At 38.9% G+C, this 18,037-nt stretch overlaps 1 protein-coding gene across 3 annotated transcripts; it reads right to left on the reverse strand.

Moving 5' to 3' along the window:
* Window positions 1–851: 851 nt before the first annotated feature.
* Window positions 852–14,547, reverse strand: Nplp1 (Neuropeptide-like precursor 1). 3 transcript variants are annotated; one of them, XM_076909788.1, is made up of 5 exons: window positions 14,343–14,547; window positions 4,542–5,002; window positions 3,594–4,300; window positions 2,723–2,879; window positions 852–1,284 (listed from the first exon to the last, which is right to left on the reverse strand). In XM_076909788.1, exons 1-5 carry the CDS (start codon window positions 14,415–14,417, stop codon window positions 1,077–1,079), a joined length of 1,608 nt encoding a protein of 535 aa, XP_076765903.1. In that variant the 5' UTR covers window positions 14,418–14,547; the 3' UTR covers window positions 852–1,076. The 3 variants fall into 3 exon arrangements, with proteins under 3 accessions (XP_076765903.1, XP_076765902.1, XP_076765904.1); XM_076909787.1 differs by having other exon boundaries at window positions 2,723–2,885; XM_076909789.1 differs by lacking the exon at window positions 2,723–2,879 and having other exon boundaries at window positions 1,092–1,284; window positions 14,343–14,541.
* Between the last annotated feature and the right edge of the window lie 3,490 nt (window positions 14,548–18,037).

The raw sequence follows: 18,037 nt of genomic DNA on the forward strand, positions 1-18,037 counted from the left end.
GCTGAGTTTCGCGTTATTACTATCGAGCTTGCAAATTCTGAGCACTAACAACTAGATCCACTTACACCGACTACTGCTACGACGCCGAAGATCGCGTCACGGCTTCCACCATTTTAATCCTATAATGATTAGAAACTGCGGCTTGGAGATGTCGAGTGAAAGCTTTGAAAAATTTATCAATTTCGCGAATAATCGCCGCGGATTGTCGGATAATCCTTTCTCAGGAATAAGTTTCTCTGCTACAACGCGAATACGTCTGCAAGGTAAGTAATACTAATTGTCGCTACGATTGTTCGAGAAGAACGAAAACAGTCTGGTTGGTTGTCGCGTTGAATGTAAATCTAGCAAATATTTCGCAGATAATACAATATGGTATCGAGAGTATCCACGCATGCAAAGGTTTCCTTTGCGCCGTAAAAGAAATGTGTGTAGCTGTTTCACGAATCACATCAGACACGCGTTCGACGATGCGTTCTCACTACGATTATTTTCGCTGATTATTGTCCAGTTGCGTTGATTTCCGTGGAAAATACTTCCCGTGAAATTCTTTTAATACTAGTAGACGTTACAGTTTGTTAAAGTTAAAGTAGTAGAAAGTTGTATATACACGCATACATTGTATATCGATACAAAGCGTAAATAATTCACGTTACAAAATCCTCAGTCACTGACGACAAAAATTTAGTAACGCAGACCAGCGAAATTTAACAACTATATCGTTAGTCGCAGCCTAGAGGTTCGTAATTGTTATAGCGCATAGTATTTGAACGTTTTCTCCGATTTATGTCAATTTTTTCTATGCATACTTCGACGAATTTGTTAAGAAGAAACGCATACATCCAATACGTTCATTTATATTATAATCATAACTTGAAAATACTTTTACCTGGTGCTGATAATGTAGAGTTACAAGCGCAAAGTTTCGTATCAGCTGACGATAAATACCGTATACCTCTACTTAAATTCAATTTCTCAACGTAACATATTATAATTACAATTAAATCCTAGAGGTTTAGAAAGCAGACACTATCGATATTACCAATATCCCCTGAATAGCGAATGCTTGAACCAACGTTTTACAATGAATTGGACAGCAGCGAGCTAGGTAGTTTCTGGTGGAAGTAATTATCCGTGGTCGGTAAAAGAAGAAACCTTTTGAAGCCGTGTCGACAATCTCCGTGCAAGGCTTGAACGTAGCTTGTCCTTGGATTATAGTCAGGCCTTAGCGACCTTGTCGACGAGCTGGTGGAGTAGTCGGTCGAGGGCCCATTTGCGGAATTCTTCCTAAAAGACGATTTAATGTCGTGTCAGATCTCGAAGATGGAAGGTTCCCTAGTTGCAATGCAAGTTACTAATCTTCTATACAGCACATAGAGTTCGAATGATCTACGGATACATATGGTGATCGTGATCACGCTACAGCGGCGCCTAAACATTGATATACTGCTAAACACGGTACCATATTTGAGACACAGGCCGAAACATCGTAACAGCCTATCGTTGTGTTTGCATAACAACTGACGGTGTCTAATAATTAGCCGTTGTGCACAAAATATTAAAGACACAAGCATACGAAACATAGAGATTGTCAGTTTTCCACGAAACGGAGGTCTCGACAAGTGGTGGGCTTCGACTGTGTGACGTGTATCTACTATTTAACACTTAACTACTTAGCACCAGAGACATTACAATGTTTTATAAAGGATCACAGAGGAAGTTATAATTAGTATACGAATAAAAATGATATATCTGTAGAGAATAAAACATTGTTCGTCTCTGTAACAATAGATACAAACTAAACTAATATGGTAATCATTATATAGTACATATAGTTGGATAATAATTTGTCAAAATTGTTGTCCACTCAAACTGAACATTTATAATACACTTAATTCACATAAAATATCTTCCAAAACCTTGTCAAGGTAACAACCGTACATCGAGTAAGAAACAATGTTGACAAAAGCGAGAAGATTACTTACACTATGGCCATTCGAGAGAATTGAGAAAATACTAGAATGCTAAAATGGTTTAAATGAGAATGAGAGTTCCTTCCTTCCTTCCTCCCTTCAACAATAGCTCGCGAATATATCACGATTCTATTATCTCCAACTAATTAAAGTACAAACAAAGGTACAACAATTTTTCGAGCAGACAACTCTTCGAAACGAATCAACATATAAATAACGCTAACACCGAGCTAACATCGAACAGCCCTGAAGCTCTAAAACTATCTATCAACTAGTTCTCTAAATACGTGAACCATTTAAAGGTGTCTACCATGTCGACGTTCTAAATCGCTCGCTGTATCGCATCCCAAATCCAAAATACCGGCCAATGCACGACATCGATGCACCTACGCGGCGGAGCTGACTACCGTGAACGATCCACGCGGAAGAAGAAGAAGTAGAAGAAGAAGAAGAAGAAGAAGAAGAAATATAGCGGAGGATGGCGTATTGGTGAACGTTTGACGTAAAAATCGCAGGACAGACGTTCCAATCCCACCCTCCAATTACAGGAACTGTCTCCTCCTCCACGATGGTATTTCGTTGATCGTTCTCTCGTTCCGTTTCTCTGACATTGCTTCCGGTTACGGGCGTACGTGCGAGCACAATGAGAGGGTGATGACGGACAGTACGAAAAGAGAGAGAGGGAGAGACAGATAGTAACACCGAGAGACAGAGGAGAGACAATTAAGAAGTCGAGAACCTAGTGGTCTGACCTGCCGTCCAGGTACCGAGGCGATCGCGAAAATCGCGCGACCCTCAGAGATGGTAGCCAACCGAGGCGAGCCAGAGCTCCGATGTGTCTTTTACTCGCACGAAACGTTTCCGGGTAGCCGTACTGGCCTACCTCCGGCTGCGTCTCCGGTGCAGAACCTGTTTCTGACATTCAGAGATACCGCTCGATTTACGCTCGATCTCTGACTCGCGCGTACAACCGCGCTGCTGACACGTCCGTACCCGGGGACATGGGCTCTACTTTTATCGAACGCGCGAGCAGAAGGGCCGTGTGTGACGTTATCGTATCGTTGCCTCGTGCTCGGGAAGGTTGGTTAATCCGTCGCGTGGATGATAATAACGGTGCCTTCCCTCGCGAAAGGAAACTGCTATTTAACGATTGCGATCTGCGATCTAGAAACTATCTCTATTTCAATTAGATATTGGTGAGCAATTCTTCTTCGACTCTTACGTTGGAACCAGATTAGAGGGTGGATATGTGTCAGCGTGTACTTTCGAAAAGAATTTCTGTTCCAAATAGAGGTTCTACTTGCAAGTTCTTGGCGATTGTTCTTAAAAATGATTCGTTATAGAGTTTCTTTAACTTTGAGATCGGAAAATATGTATAATCGTAACACGGTACTCGAATATCTAATTTCTTCGTCACCGAATTTACTCGTCGATCGTAATCTCGATGATATCCTAAATTCCTAAATACATTCTATATCCCCATTGTTTCAACGATACCAATCTGAAATTACTTTAAATAAAGAAAAAAATAATGACAATACCGAAACAACTCGCGATACAAATCGTTCTCTTCCCGACAAAACTTGTTCTAATCCTACATAATCGAACGAAAATACAACTTACCCATGAACCTCTTTTCCGTGCTGGGGTACCGTCCACTAAGCGCCTCGATTATCTCGTCGTAGTCGAGTACATTCGCGTTCTGTATCACAGGCAGGGGATACTCGTCGGAGAACCCGATCTGTCTCTTGAATCTCCTAATATTCGTCTCGATCTCTGACCAGGGCTCGTTCAATTTCTCTTCGTCGGCCTCGTAATCGTCGTCTTCCTGATTCTGTTCCAGATTGCCCAATTCCTGGAGGTCCAGCAGGTCGCTCCTCGCTTTCAGCTCGTCCGCCAACGACCTTCCCTGGCGAGAAAGGGTCCTCAGGATTATGGTTCCGGGCATCGTGCTACCTCGCTTCAACGACATCGGCCAAGCCGAATTTTTAGCCAGAGACGCGACGCTCCTTTGCTGGCGGTTAGGGAAATCGTCTGCTCTGGCCAGAGCGCCCACGTATCGTTTCCCGTAGGGCAATCCGTACTCTCTGGCCACCGACGCCACGTTCCTCTTCCCGCTTTGAGGTAGAGCGTACGTCCTGGCCAACGCGGCGACGTTTCTCTTCCCGTGCAGGACACGCTCTTTGTTGCTCCTGTTTTGATCGTAATCGCGAACCAAGGACGCGATGTTCCGCCTGCCTGGTGGCAGAGCGAAGTCTCGCGCCAGGGTGCCAACGTTCCGCTTCTCCATTAAGAAGTCTTGCTCTTGACCGCTTCGACTCGATTGATCGCTGCGTTTGGGAGAATCAGATTCCATTTGTATTTCAAATGTTAGTTTACAATTTTTGTAGAAGAAACGATACAATTTCATCTCGATTTTGCCTGCAGAATTAACTCACAAGAATTGAAATTCCCAATCAATCTACGCATTCGACATTATTAAATTAAAGCCTCTGAATACACAAGATAGCAGATTAGATCAGATTAGAAGCAGTGAAATACAAAGAGAAGAATATAGGAGAGATGGCGTACCTCGAAACTACAGCCCTCTTCTCCTCGTCGTCCTCGTTCTCCATCATACGTTCCTGAATGCTGATCGGCAGATCGTCGTTCTTCGCCAGCGTCGCGAGACTTCTTTTCTGAGATTCACGGAATTCCCTTGCGTTCGTGTCGCCGCCCTCGTCGAGCATGCGTCCGAAGAATTCCGGCAATTTCTGCACTCTTCCGTTCAGAATGATGCTGAGGTCGCTGCGTACCACTGGGTCCTTTAATAGTTGCGAGTAAACACGGCCAGGCACGCAAATCTCCGTGTCGTCGGTTTCTCCGGTGAGGGCTCTCAGATGCGCCATGTCGTTACGACTCTTCACGTCCTGCGTCACCCTCGCCGATCTCGAATAAGCGGCCAAGTTCGAACTAACTTCCGGGTAACGCAGCAGCGCTAGGAAGACAGGCTTGGGCAGGCATTGGGTGCTGTCCTCATCCTGGCATGTCACCTGCAAAATAAAGTATCGTTGTTAGCACGATGAAGGACAGTTGTTGATTTTTTTTCGTTTATCACATTCTCTGTCGCATCCTAAGTAATGACGTCGTGCCCTACAATGAAATCAATGTGATTTTGTATGTCGCTAACTCTGAGTTCTTCTGTTGTATAAGAAATTAATTTGAATAAATGTGAAAGTCCAAGAAATTAATCCTTGTCTCGTAATTTTTAAGAAATACATGCGAGGGAAAGATATAAAAAGAAATATAAAAATTGCAAACTGTGTGTTATTAAAAAAAAGAAAATGTTTCTAACTTTTTTTATTACAGTCGATAGAAATTTATTGGTACTTAAGGAATTATTCTGCACGTATTATCAATAGTGCGTTGGAATCGATTCTCTTAGGTATTGAAACGTAAAGTAAAGTAATGATTTTTACTTATTGGTAATTCTAGTACGAGAATTGCCTCATTCACGATTATACTCTTATTACCTTCGTTTCTTTAATATCGACCGTAAACATTTATAGTTACCGCCTCGACGCAAATGTGGTACCAAAATTGATTTTATAGTAATTGACATTAAAAGTGCATCCATGTAAAAGTATATGAGTCATTGAACGAAAGTAAAAATTGTACAATACAATTATTGAATAAACACATAAGATAATATTACAAAATTTACATGACAAATATTTACAATCGACGTAAATATTTGAAACAATACGCATTTACCAGGGCTTAACAGCATAATTCGTTGAACAATGCTTCATTATTGAAATTAAGCTCTCTTTACACTCACAAATTAATCATCTTTAAACTTGCATCCTCCGTTTATTCCTACCGATGCCAATCTTTAATTAAACTGCCTCAGTTCCCTCCGCATCGACGGATTGGATGTTTCGAAGCATCAAAGCCTTTAATTAATTCAATTTAGTCCGTTTCGATTGAAGGATATCGATATATTCCAACGCCAGCTACACGTTAAGTCAGAAGCAAACAATCGTTGCGGTCCACGCGATCAAACCAATTACTAAGAACACGTCTTCGTGCCGATTTGTAACCATTTACAGAATTTTAATCCGAACGATCCTGATGAAATCGTCAACGTTTCTATCACAATATAATTTAATACGGTAAAACAACAATCGGATGGACGTGTACATTTTAAACAAAGCCAGTCGAGCGTGAAACTGCATAATAAGATACGCGTCCCATCGATGGAAGCTTATTTTGCGGTTCGCATCGCACGAGCGATCAATCTCGAGCAACAAAATTCATACGATCCCTTGGTGGATGCAAATTATCCGCTGTGCATAAAACTGTAATACTCTATTTATAGCTGCACTCGTTCAACGCTCCACTGAAAACTAATTAAACAGCAGTATTAGAAATATTTGAGAAACGATGTGGATGGAAATATTCAAATTATTTTTTATATCTCTCATTATACTTGAATGTTCGGAACAAATTTTTCAAAAAGGAGAAAATATTTACCGCGGGCGTATAAAAATGGTAAAAAAAAATGTGACGAAAGGACGAAGTTATTAAATAGTAATTGAAGATGGTATCGAAGAATATTGCAACGAAATATTATAATACGAATTAAATTAAATTTAATTATTGCTGTAGCGGAATCGTCGACATCTGTGCAGCAAATAATCATCGCAGTCGTAATCAAACTAGAACTATATTCCATCGGAAACATTACCGTGTGCGTTTGGCTACGTATGTGTAGTTATATATCTGATGGAATTATAACACAGATTCCGTACAGCTGCGCGCGTGTTTCGTAAAATGAAAATAATTCGTCGCGCACAAGTCGTTGGAAAGAAATCATTTCAACGGTTTCCGTGCAAAATGTGCATTGAAAATGTAAAGAAAAAAATCGATCGTACATGCGAGCACGACGTTTAACCCGCGATTTCTAAACAGTTTCACCCACGATTTTAAAAATAGCTGCCGAATGATGGATTTCAAGGTTTACGATTCTGAAAATAGCTACTGAACGATAGCTTTCAAGGCACAACAACGCAGCTATTCTGCACATGTCACACGTCGCACGATGCTATTGAAATGTTGATCTTCTGTATGCGACATTGAACGTAATTAACCCGAACAGAGCATCGAATTGGCCGCGATTCAAAATCAATTTCGCCCCACACACGTGAAATTCTGATGCGAGTGCGAATACGACGCGAGAAATCGTTTTGAATATTATATTTTTTTCTAGCGAATTGATATACGGGAGGTCATCGGAGAACCATATCAAATATTAAATCGAGGGTAGTCAACGTCCAACACTTTATAAAAAAATTTAGAAATTATTGTAATCCCAATATTATCCAAAAAAGTTCAACAATTCTCACGGATGTCACAGGATATAAGAAATAAAATTGTTTCGACGAAAAGCGATTTCGTTTCTTTGATTGAAAGAGATTATATATACGCAGCCACTGCATAATTGAATTCTCTATCGTAATTAAAGGAACATCATCGACGATGCTGGCTGAAGCAACTTGGAATATTGTCGCCGATAATCAAGGGCTTGTCTCATTAAATCCACCCCAACGCGTCAGTTTTCTTCATCCGCGTTCAACAAACGCCACCCTCGGCCACGTAGATTGCATTCCTAAAGCGGTGCTCGCGTTCAGAAGGTGAACGAAGACGTCAACGAATCGCTCCGTCGCTTTATCATGTTCCTTCCTTCTGTTTCTCTTATTGCAAAAATTTACCCAGCCGTCGCGCTTAATCTTTGCTATTGGCACGTCCATAAATCTCGTCCAACAGCGAATGAAATGGAAACCCGCGATCAGGCATCTTTCAGCGCACAATTTTTCTCACAAACGAGCGAACCCACGCTACGTATCGGCTATATTGGTCAAGGAAGTTTCAGAAACGATTTCCGGGAACCGGAACAAAACGAGAATCGAGATTTCATGTCGGCGAGATACGCGCATGTTAATAACACGAGTCCACGGGTAGTGGTACCGCGTGACGAAAATTCGATGTGGTTACGCGTGGGGTATGTCTTGCCATTTATGACCACCTGTAGCCAAATGCCACCATACACACTGAATAACTTTAATATCAAATTCTTCGCAAATATTCCGCGCGCTTCCGCGTTTTAAAAATACTCAACGTGGTCATTTTTAAATAATTACTGTATGTTACACTTGTACTTCTAACAGCAACAAATATATACTCTTAAATAATGCGCTATATTTCCATTTCTGTATGAAGTTTAATTAAGTTAAATGTAGAATTGGAATTACTAAGTGATTTAATTAAAAACATAAATAAGAGAGTCAAAGAAATTCGATTACAGAAGAAGAATTTTAAAGGGAAGGAAATATAGGTTATTATTTTCAACGAACATCTTCATTCGTTCCGTAAAATTGATCGAGAAGTCAATAAAGATTTAGCGACGACGAATTTCCCGTACTAAGCTTACCGACAGAGGAACCGGAAATCGCTTGGAACCGCAACGACAACTGACAAAGCGTTTTCCAATTCGCCGCAAGTAGACACGGTACATTCTTCCGTAGAAGAATCCAAGGATACATTTCGCATTCCCCACGCGCGCTTTTTTCTCCTCCTTTACACGCAATTACCTTCGTTCTACGTGTATCTGTCCGTCCATTTCGTTGAAACGCGACGTTTTTACGTGTACACGGTAACGTGTCGCGCGTCCTCCTCAAGGAATACATCGAGGAATAAATACGGCTATCGTAAATCGATTTAATGCCCCTACGGGGGATACGCAACCCGCCTATCGACGTTGCAATATTGCGAATGAGATCAAATTCGACGCGAAGAAAATAAGATTTTGTCGATTACGTGTTCTCTCACTTTATATATAGACATATTCGCTTCTTTTTTATCTCGTCAAGTATCGATGTTCGTTAACCGATAAAGATTCGTTACCCATTTTACGAAAAATCGATATTAATCAGAAATTAACCGTGCAAAAATGTCGAAGATCGTCCTGGATTTTTCTCCAATAATAGTGCCCCCTCGATTTTGCCATTATTACACGCGTGGATAATAAACTGGAGCCTGGTTCAACGTTCATTTGATGAATTCGTCATATTATATTTTATCGTACATATATAAAATCAATCGTGATGCTCGCATTTCTCTCGTACGAAGTTTAAACGATCGTTTAATTGAAGAGAAAATGGCACAGAAAGGCGAGCGTATAATTTTCAACGTTTCACATTTATGTTTATCTGTCTTTATCATCGTCAACGCATGAGATATTGCAAATATATCGTAAAAATGCAGCAAAGTAAATTAACAACGCTTAATAATGGCATACGATTTGAAGATACCAGTGACTTTTATTTTAATTATTAGAAACATAAGCATAGCAAATTAGAGAAGGGAGAACACAATTTTCTTGAAAATTGTCGAAAAGAGAAGTATCTTCATTAAGTAGACAGCTTTTAAATTCTGTAGTATTACAACGCACAGTTGACAACACGAGAACACATACTGAAACGATTTAATATCTTTTGTAGCAAATTGCGAGCTTATAATCTCTCTCTCCCTCTCTTCTTCTCTCCCTATTAAATTGAGTTTCCCTTAATATCTAATAAACCTCGCAGAGAAATTTTTCCGTCGCCCGTTAATTTCTGTTACTTTTTTTATTAACTTTTCTATCGGAGATTTATAAAGCGGATACGCAGAAAGGGTAGATGTTTTATTAGAAAAAAAAGATACAATCCCCAGAATGTCCAGCGGATTTTAATTTTACAGGTATGAACACGATGCACAGTGTACGCCACTAACACGCCTGGAATTCGTTAGATACTATCAGGCTGGAATTTCAGTTACCGAACGAGTGCTCGAATAAATTTCACTTTTAACACGTTACGCGCAATTTCATTTCGCTCAATTCATTTATCCTGTACCGACTCGTTACGCGACGAACCGTTCACCTATTAGCGGTTTCCGCTGTTTACGTTACCATTTTCGATCGCGGCTATTAAACGACGCGATAATTAACTGCCCGCTCAATTATATAGAAAATTATTCGTCAAACTACATTTTACATAAAATATATATAAACACGATGAATGTTCCATTCATGCAACGTTTCAATCGTCTCATTGCTAATTAATATAGGAAATTCTGATTCAAATCCTAGCAAATGTTGGACTATAGAAAAAAAATCTCGTTCCTGCTGATATCAAAAAATGTAGAAACCCAACAGCTCTGATTACGGCCAAGTCATTCAATATAAATACAACCCCTGTCTCGATCATCAAATGAAAGGATCGCTCGCCACCCACGAAGAGCAACCAACTTTCTAAACGCGTCACATTTCTCAGGTTATCGCGTGTAACCTGTCAGCGAGGCCTCCGAGGGGCGAACAAAAAAATGAATCGGCTGAAAAGGAAGAAACGAAGGGATCGGTCATGGACGACGACGTAGGAAGGGGCGCGCGCGTTCAATGGCTGCTCGCTCGTGTGAAAATTGTTCAGAGCGCCGGGTTTCGCGCGTAGTTCGCCAAAAGACGTGACATTTCCTCATCGTCTGGTCCCGGGAACGCGACAGGCAGCTCCGCGAACGCGGACGCGACGAAAATCCCTGTAATTCGGATCTTTTCGCGGCACGGAAGTCACGAGGCTCGCTCCCGAGGGAAGGAAGTCATAAATCGTCAGATACGCGGAACGTGTGTACGGATACTTCGTCGAAATTCCCACCACCGTTTTGAATTAGTTGAGAATAAAACTTGCGCTACATCGCGCGAGGATGTCGAGGGTGGTCGAGGGTGCCTGTTGAGCGAAAAGAGATTAGCGGAGTTCGTTCCTTTCCAGGAATTCAGGATTGATCGCGAATAACTTGGGAATGGTTAACGAGAGCGAAAAGCGTTTCGAATAAATGATGAACGATTTTGAAAATCGTAGTAAAGTTTCACGGTTGAGATAACTATTTCAATCGCGTCAAATTATGCTTCGTCTTTGTAAAATATTATTCAAACAGAAGTCAGGTATTATTCAATGTTCGGGGAAACTGTCTCTTCTATTCTTCCTCCGAAATGTACCTCCATGACACTTTACAAGTATCGTATTATAAATAATAATAAGTGTGAATGTTATAATTAGGATGAACACTTTTACTGTATTTTTAATCAGGAAGATGAAATGTAATTTGTTGTGGAAAAGTAAATTGGAATCGAAACGTGAAACTTTTCGACGACTAAGTGTATACATTTTGTCTGAAGAAACAGATGAATCTGAATCAGAAATATATTTATCGATTAATATTGATGTTCGTATAGAACACGCGTGCTTCAACGCACGATAACAACAAAGTATAATGATTAAATTATTAGTCGATTCAATCGAACACGACGAACACAAACCAACACGACAGTCTGTTTAGTAAAGTGTTACGAGCACCATCTTTGTAAAACTATGTTTTCGAATGTACATTTGGCTCTCTTGTGGTTCACTTTCATCGTACTTTCCCGAGGCGGAAATTACTGATCTCCGATAGAGGCGAGCAGAACGTCTAAGAAGACGCTCTTCATCGCAAATCATACGTGAGTTCGCACTTCGATAAATTTCACACTCCTTAGTATTTCGTTCACGACCGTGAAATACCGATACGTTAGATGCATTATCGCAAAACCTCACGCGATAACGTTTACGAATTTATAGAAACGCGGTTAAATCCGTGAACACTGTCGAAACTTTCGAGCGAGCGGAATTGATAACAAACGAAGTGCATCTCTTCCTTCTACGTTCAACCCCTACAGACAAAGCGATAGTTGAATCACAAAATTTCGAAAGTATTGCTGTAATTTCAACATAATTCTTCGAAAGAATTGGAAACAAACATCAAATTAATAAAGTATTTCTTAATTCAACCCCTAGCATGTAAAATAAAATCTCATCTAGTTTTAAACATTCTTCGACATTGAACAAAGACAGCAATAATTAACTTACAATTAATTGCTGTGTTTACGATAAAACTGGAGCTGTTAAACTTTAATCAACTATCACAAAATTAATTCGAACGTACTACTATTAATATTCAATTTCGTTGACAATAGAACTCCGCTCCAACTTCATTACTAGCATCGCGTATAATTACTGCTTACTCATTTTTTTCTCCAGAAAAGTCGTTCTTTATTATGCTCTACGATTTTCATTGTTTTTCGAGTTAATTAGAACCAGGCTCGCTGGAACCTGTCCCGGAGACCGCGTCAAATTCAATAAATCGTCGTATCTATTTGCAAAAAGACAACGTTTCGGTTCGTGTGCGAGGTGCGTTTGCAAACGACGAAATATAAATGGAGTTCGGCAGGTGTCGTTCGCAGATTCGAGTGGCTAAAAGAGACAATGAGCAACCGCTCTCGAAAACTAATTAAATTTCCTGGAAGGGGTAACAAGTTTCTTTGGTGGCAATTGGTGACCCCGTTGAACGAGCAAACAAAGTGAAAGTATCGATAGCAATTTACTTAACTATACTTCTAGTTAACTGTGCAACGAATACTTTTCGTTTGTTCCATAACAGATACGAGGAAGAGAATTAAGTCCACCGTTTAAACTTAATTGCCAATTAACTATCGCGAGTAAGTTGCATCAAATTATATAAAATTCCTATTCTTATAAAAAAAATTGTAATAATAATAATGATAAAAGTGCATTTAGATTTATAAAGCAGGAAGATTATAGTTTGTGTCGTAATGGAGTGAGAAATAAAATGGTTCAGCCTGATGGCTATAAAAACTTTCGAGATGGCTGAATTGGAAAGATGACTACTCTCTACGCTATCGAATTTGCAGTGTAATAGCGGAAAACTCGCGACATCAACCGAGTCGTAGCGATCTTGGAGAAGTTTTAGTTTTCCACGACGGTAAATAAAACTTGACGATGAATGGAGCTAGAAACAGCCTCGAGTAAAAAACAATGGAGGCTGTTTTTGTATCGACCGCGCGGCGTATAAAAAATTCCGGTTACTTTTGCCATTTTTAAAAAGGCATCCTCTGTAAAGGTGTACATGTGTATGTAAAATGGATACAACGCACCACTTTTCTACTTAATTCAAAGTGACCCGTGTCTTCATCGATCTTAGCTAACATAAGTAGTTGCAGCTCGTTTAATGAAAATTAAAACTACAATAAACTACAATAAATTGAAACAAATAGCGAGATGAAACTAATTATACAAAATAAAAAAGGATTAAAATACAATTGACAAATAATGATAGTAAACGTAGAAGAAATAGAAAATAAAAAATATTAAATTTATATATCAGGAAATCTTTAGTAATTAAAACAATTGTTTAATGAGTAAAATGTTCCTGATCATATTAAATTAATTCAAGCAATCATATTTTTTTAATTTAGACTATTAAAATGAAACTGAAAGAAAAGAAAAAGGGTACGTGTTAAACGCATTATGCGAAATTAACGATTGACTTATAAATACAAAATTACCCATAAATTATTAAACGTCTCGTCGAACGCCTGAAAGTTTAACATCTGGAACTGTGAAATTTCATTCCCAGGGAAGGAACGTCAAACGTAAAGAAATAAATCTGTCATTCGTCGACCATGAGATTTAATTATTACCAGAATGCGTGGTTCAATGTCTGGCTCGCATTTCACGCTTTAATCCATTTTATCAAGTGATTCCCCTTAGCCCGAAAATCAGAACGCTTTTTAGGAATGTTAATAACCGAGCGATCAAATTCAAGCTAAAGTTTTGTAATTTTTAATTAGCCCAATGCCCTTTCGAGAATTATTCTCGCTCGCGTAGTTGGTAATTAAACGCAAACTTCGCTTTGATATCTCGTCAATATAAACCTATGTAAATATATAAAATATAAAATAAATATAATTTCTCTATACTTCTTTTTACTATTATTTACCTTCAATATATATATAATTGTAATTGTAATCAGATATGTATTCTTCTCCCTTAAACAACTTATTAAAACAAATTATAATATAGCTGTAATCAACTAAAGAAGCACATCTAAAAATTCTATACAATCTGAAGAGAAATAATTCCGTTTAAGATAAAAGTGACCGAGAAAATTTGCATCGAAATATAATTCGCTCGAAATATACCACACTCGAATTATCGTCGACTAAAGTCAACAAGGAGCGAACGAATGTCGCTAATAAAACTAGCGTCAACCTCCCTGACAAATACTCTCGACGGAATCCCGACAACGAAACGCGATACACTACGATCCTTCCTCGTGCAGGAACTTCTCTCGCGAACGACACCAGAACGACGCGCATGAAAAGAAAAGTTGCCGCGTGAACAAACTACGAAACAAGGTCAGGCATTCGGGTAGAACGGGAGAGTGGAAGTGTCGCAAACTTACCAGAGGCAGCCGGATCTCGTTGACAACGGTGATCAAGAGCAGAAGGCTGACGAGGTCGTTTCTTGTCAGGCCCATCTCGTAAACGTATCTCACGGCCGTCCTACCAGCGCAGTTCTCCAAACCTGAGTACCGACCGAGTACGCGTCCGCTTCCTTATATAGCGTACACTTCACCCGCGCAGGCGTTTCCATCCCCCATAGAGCACACCTACACCGGACGTTATACTTGCACTCCACACCGTTCCACCGTTCAAAGTTTCGGTTCGTGGGCCACGTAATATGCGTAGATCTCGTGTAGATCCCGTCCCCCCCTCCTCCTGCGACAGGACCACTCCAGAACGGAAGGACGAGGGAAAAAGGAGAAAAAGAGAACCACGCGACAGAGGAAGAGGGAGATACGATTTTTGAGCAGGACTCGGTTAATATGCCGTGGATTATTGCGTGTACACGATGGAACGGGATGACTCGATTGCTCGTTTTCCCTGTAGAAACTTTATTGGCGCTTTCGACTTACTTTTTCTTCTTTCTTTTTTGCCGTTTTATTTTTATTTTTCCGTTATTTTTTTCTTCTTTTTTTTTTTATAGATGTTCTGTCGGTGGAAGGGAACTCATCGATTCCTCCGTTGAGGAAGCAGACATTGTAGCGAGCCGCATTGTCGGTGACACCTGATAATTGAATCGGGGACAAAGACCCCTCCGTGACTTTATTTGAGGCGGTGCGGTTTTCCGAGGGAAAATGCGAAAGCTGTCGGTAACTTTTTTTGTGATTCTATTTTCGACTCGGCTTCAGCTCGAAAGTGTCTGGAATTAGCTCGCACGCTTCTATAAAAAGCGAATGGGAATACGGTTGGAAATGGAGTTCAATAACACGTTTGCATAATTAATGGATACGTGGCTTGCTTGTATGCGTGTATCCCTGCGAACTGGGAATCGAATTTTCTTAAACGTGCGCGTAAGGAATAAATAATATAAGTTAGATAAGTACCTTCGTTTCACTTAAATATATAACCAATTGATGTTTAATAAAGATTCTTAAAAATATATATAAATATAAATATACATATATACCAACCTTGTTTAAAGCTAGTAGAAAACTCCTATTCAAATGGAAATGTCAGGACCATCATCGATATGTCTACGTAAAAGACAAAATTAATGTGATAAAAGCATGCTGAGCATTTAGATTCATTCATTACTTTCTAAAATAGGTGAAGGAAGCTATTCATAAACATATTGTCGCAAACTCCAAAACTCCATGGACCACTACAGTGATTAAATATTGCATAAAGTTATTTTAAAAATAATTACGAAAATGTACCTTTTTATATTCCTCTTTTTTATTCTTCCCCTTTTTCATCTGTTCTAAGACGATGTGTTAAAAACGTTGGCCTTACTAAACACTTTGATACGAAATGAGTTTCTTCATTACCAGTTTTCAAACATTTTCTATTCATTTAACGACACTCTCTTTGTAAGTATAGCCATAATAAATGAAGTACTTAAACTCGCTTATCACTTTCCTATACTCGTTTAATGGCCGTTTGATAAAATAATCATTTAATAATAAACGTCAAAGCTCGATATTAACATGGTAATATAAGCACGGTAAGCATACCAGCTATACGTATAGCTGATACCATTGAAACTTACCTAATTAATTGACTCCGGGGCTAACATTTTTAAAAACAAAAGAGGAATTATAATAAAAATCACTATATTCTCTATACATCGATTTGAAAAGTAAATGGAACAAATCGAGAATTCATTCTTTATCTAAATAGCATACTTGTATTCTACTTTATATACTTTATAAAAAAAGGAAAATGTGAATAACAAATACCTATATATTCGTTGGATATCTTGTATCGATTACACGAGCTATAAGAACGAGGATATGGCGCACATCTCTGACGTCGAGGAGGGCATCGGATTTTGATACAACTTTCTTTGGGAATATACAGTTTCAGATATAATTGAAAGTGTATCTCTGATCTCCATCCAATAACCGTAATTTCTAAAATAAGTCTCGTGTGCGATTTATTTTTACGTCATGATGAATGGACAGCAGTACCTGAAAAAAAAAGGAATCTTGTTAGTACAAACGAATAAATGTATTGAGAAACGTGGGACAATACAAATATGGTTACACATTTCAAATTCTTTAATATTGATTTTTCAGCGAGGATAATTGTACATAACGCGTGGGATACTGATTGAGGAAACGGTAGGAATTTCGACGAAGTGAGATCACGTTTAAAGCTTCCTTTTTGAGAAAAAAAAATTTGGAAATCTATCGCATGCACGTGATAAAAGTTTGACACAACTATACGCAAACAATCACGTTGCACTCGAAAAGAACTCCTACCGTTGGTGGACACGTACTCGACGGATTGCCAATATCGATTTTTCTAAAAACGAAACCTTGAACGGAATTTGGTTGCTCGTGAATTTTACAATCCCTCCCAGAATTATTCTCAGCGATCTTTCATTTATAATTATATATGAAACGATTCAAACTCTGACAAATTGTTTCCTTGAATGTAAAACCCAGGAGAAACAGGAGTATTTAAATTCTTTGATACAAACATTAAAAATAATTTATTTTCTGTAAATAAATCGAAGTCAATCTCAAAAACTTGATATTTATTGCAAAATTTCATTCAAAATTCAAATATAGGGTGATTCACTACTCGCGTGACTTTTTACAGCTGATACTACACCTCAAAAGCAACAAAAAAGCTCATATAAACCTAGGTCTGATTTGCAAAAATGGCAGAGAAAATTGGGATTTTTACTTTTTTCAGAGGAACAGCAGTTTCACTCATATTATTGATTGCATCTTCCAAACCGTAAATCCTACGAGAAAATGACAAACAATACTGAAAATAGCAATAAATTTGCTATTATAATAGTCCCTATTTTACCCTGAAACTCGAAAACAATTGGAGTAATAAAAGTTTTAATTGATCTCAGGAGGCAAAATTTGTAAATTACGAAAACTTTGATCTTTTATTTAAGTAATTATTTCTAGATGTGGAGGGCAGCAAATTTCACAAAAACTTCTTTATTCACTGAACTTTCTGAATCAGTTTTTTTATTCCGCAGCACGTAAGCAAAGAAATTTTGTATGAAATGGTGAAAACTGTAGGTGAACTGTACATGCGTTCATAGCACTCAAAGGGTTAATTTCATTTTTAACCCTAAACGCGGCTTTCCACAGAAAATTTGAAACGACCACTTTTATTACCAATTTTAATTTTACGAGCAATTTTATTAAATAGAAATAGAGGGTGCTGCAACTCCGCAGTGTCCGTATGTGAGCCATTCCTGTCACTCAACAGACCCAATACTCTCTCCACGTCGGCCCAACCCAGACATTTCCTTACTCCTGTAGGGCTCTCTTGAGTGACAGGTATGGTTTCTTAAATGTAATACTTCTGGCCATGGCCATTCCCCTCGCTTGCCAAAGCCGGTGAAAAAACCATCTTTTTCTGTCGAATTATGGACTTCTCAGTTCCAGCTTTGAGCTATTTCGCTCCAGTATGCATGCCTACAAGAAGCTACTTCAAACACTCCACTGCTTATCCCTGTAGGGTTTCAAGCAAAATTCTCTGCCATTTTTGCAAATCAGACCTAGGTCTATGTGAACTTTTTTGTTGCTTTTGAGGTCTAGTATTAACTGTAAAAATTTCTCAC

Source organism: Xylocopa sonorina, chromosome 2, assembly GCF_050948175.1.
Source record: "Xylocopa sonorina isolate GNS202 chromosome 2, iyXylSono1_principal, whole genome shotgun sequence".
Lineage (NCBI taxonomy): Eukaryota > Metazoa > Arthropoda > Insecta > Hymenoptera > Apidae > Xylocopa > Xylocopa sonorina.

What these genes read in the sequence shown, in the direction of transcription:
- Nplp1 (XM_076909787.1), bottom strand. Translation starts at nt 14,417, where the DNA reads ATGGGCCTGACAAGAAACGACCTCGTCAGCCTTCTGCTCTTGATCACC. An exon ending in ACGAGATCCGGCTGCCTCTG is followed by an intron (nt 5,003 to 14,342) that starts GTAAGTTTGCGA and finishes TTTATTTTGCAG; the next exon opens with GTGACATGCCAGGATGAGGA. An exon ending in AAGAGGGCTGTAGTTTCGAG is followed by an intron (nt 4,301 to 4,541) that starts GTACGCCATCTC and finishes TCCCAAACGCAG; the next exon opens with CGATCAATCGAGTCGAAGCG.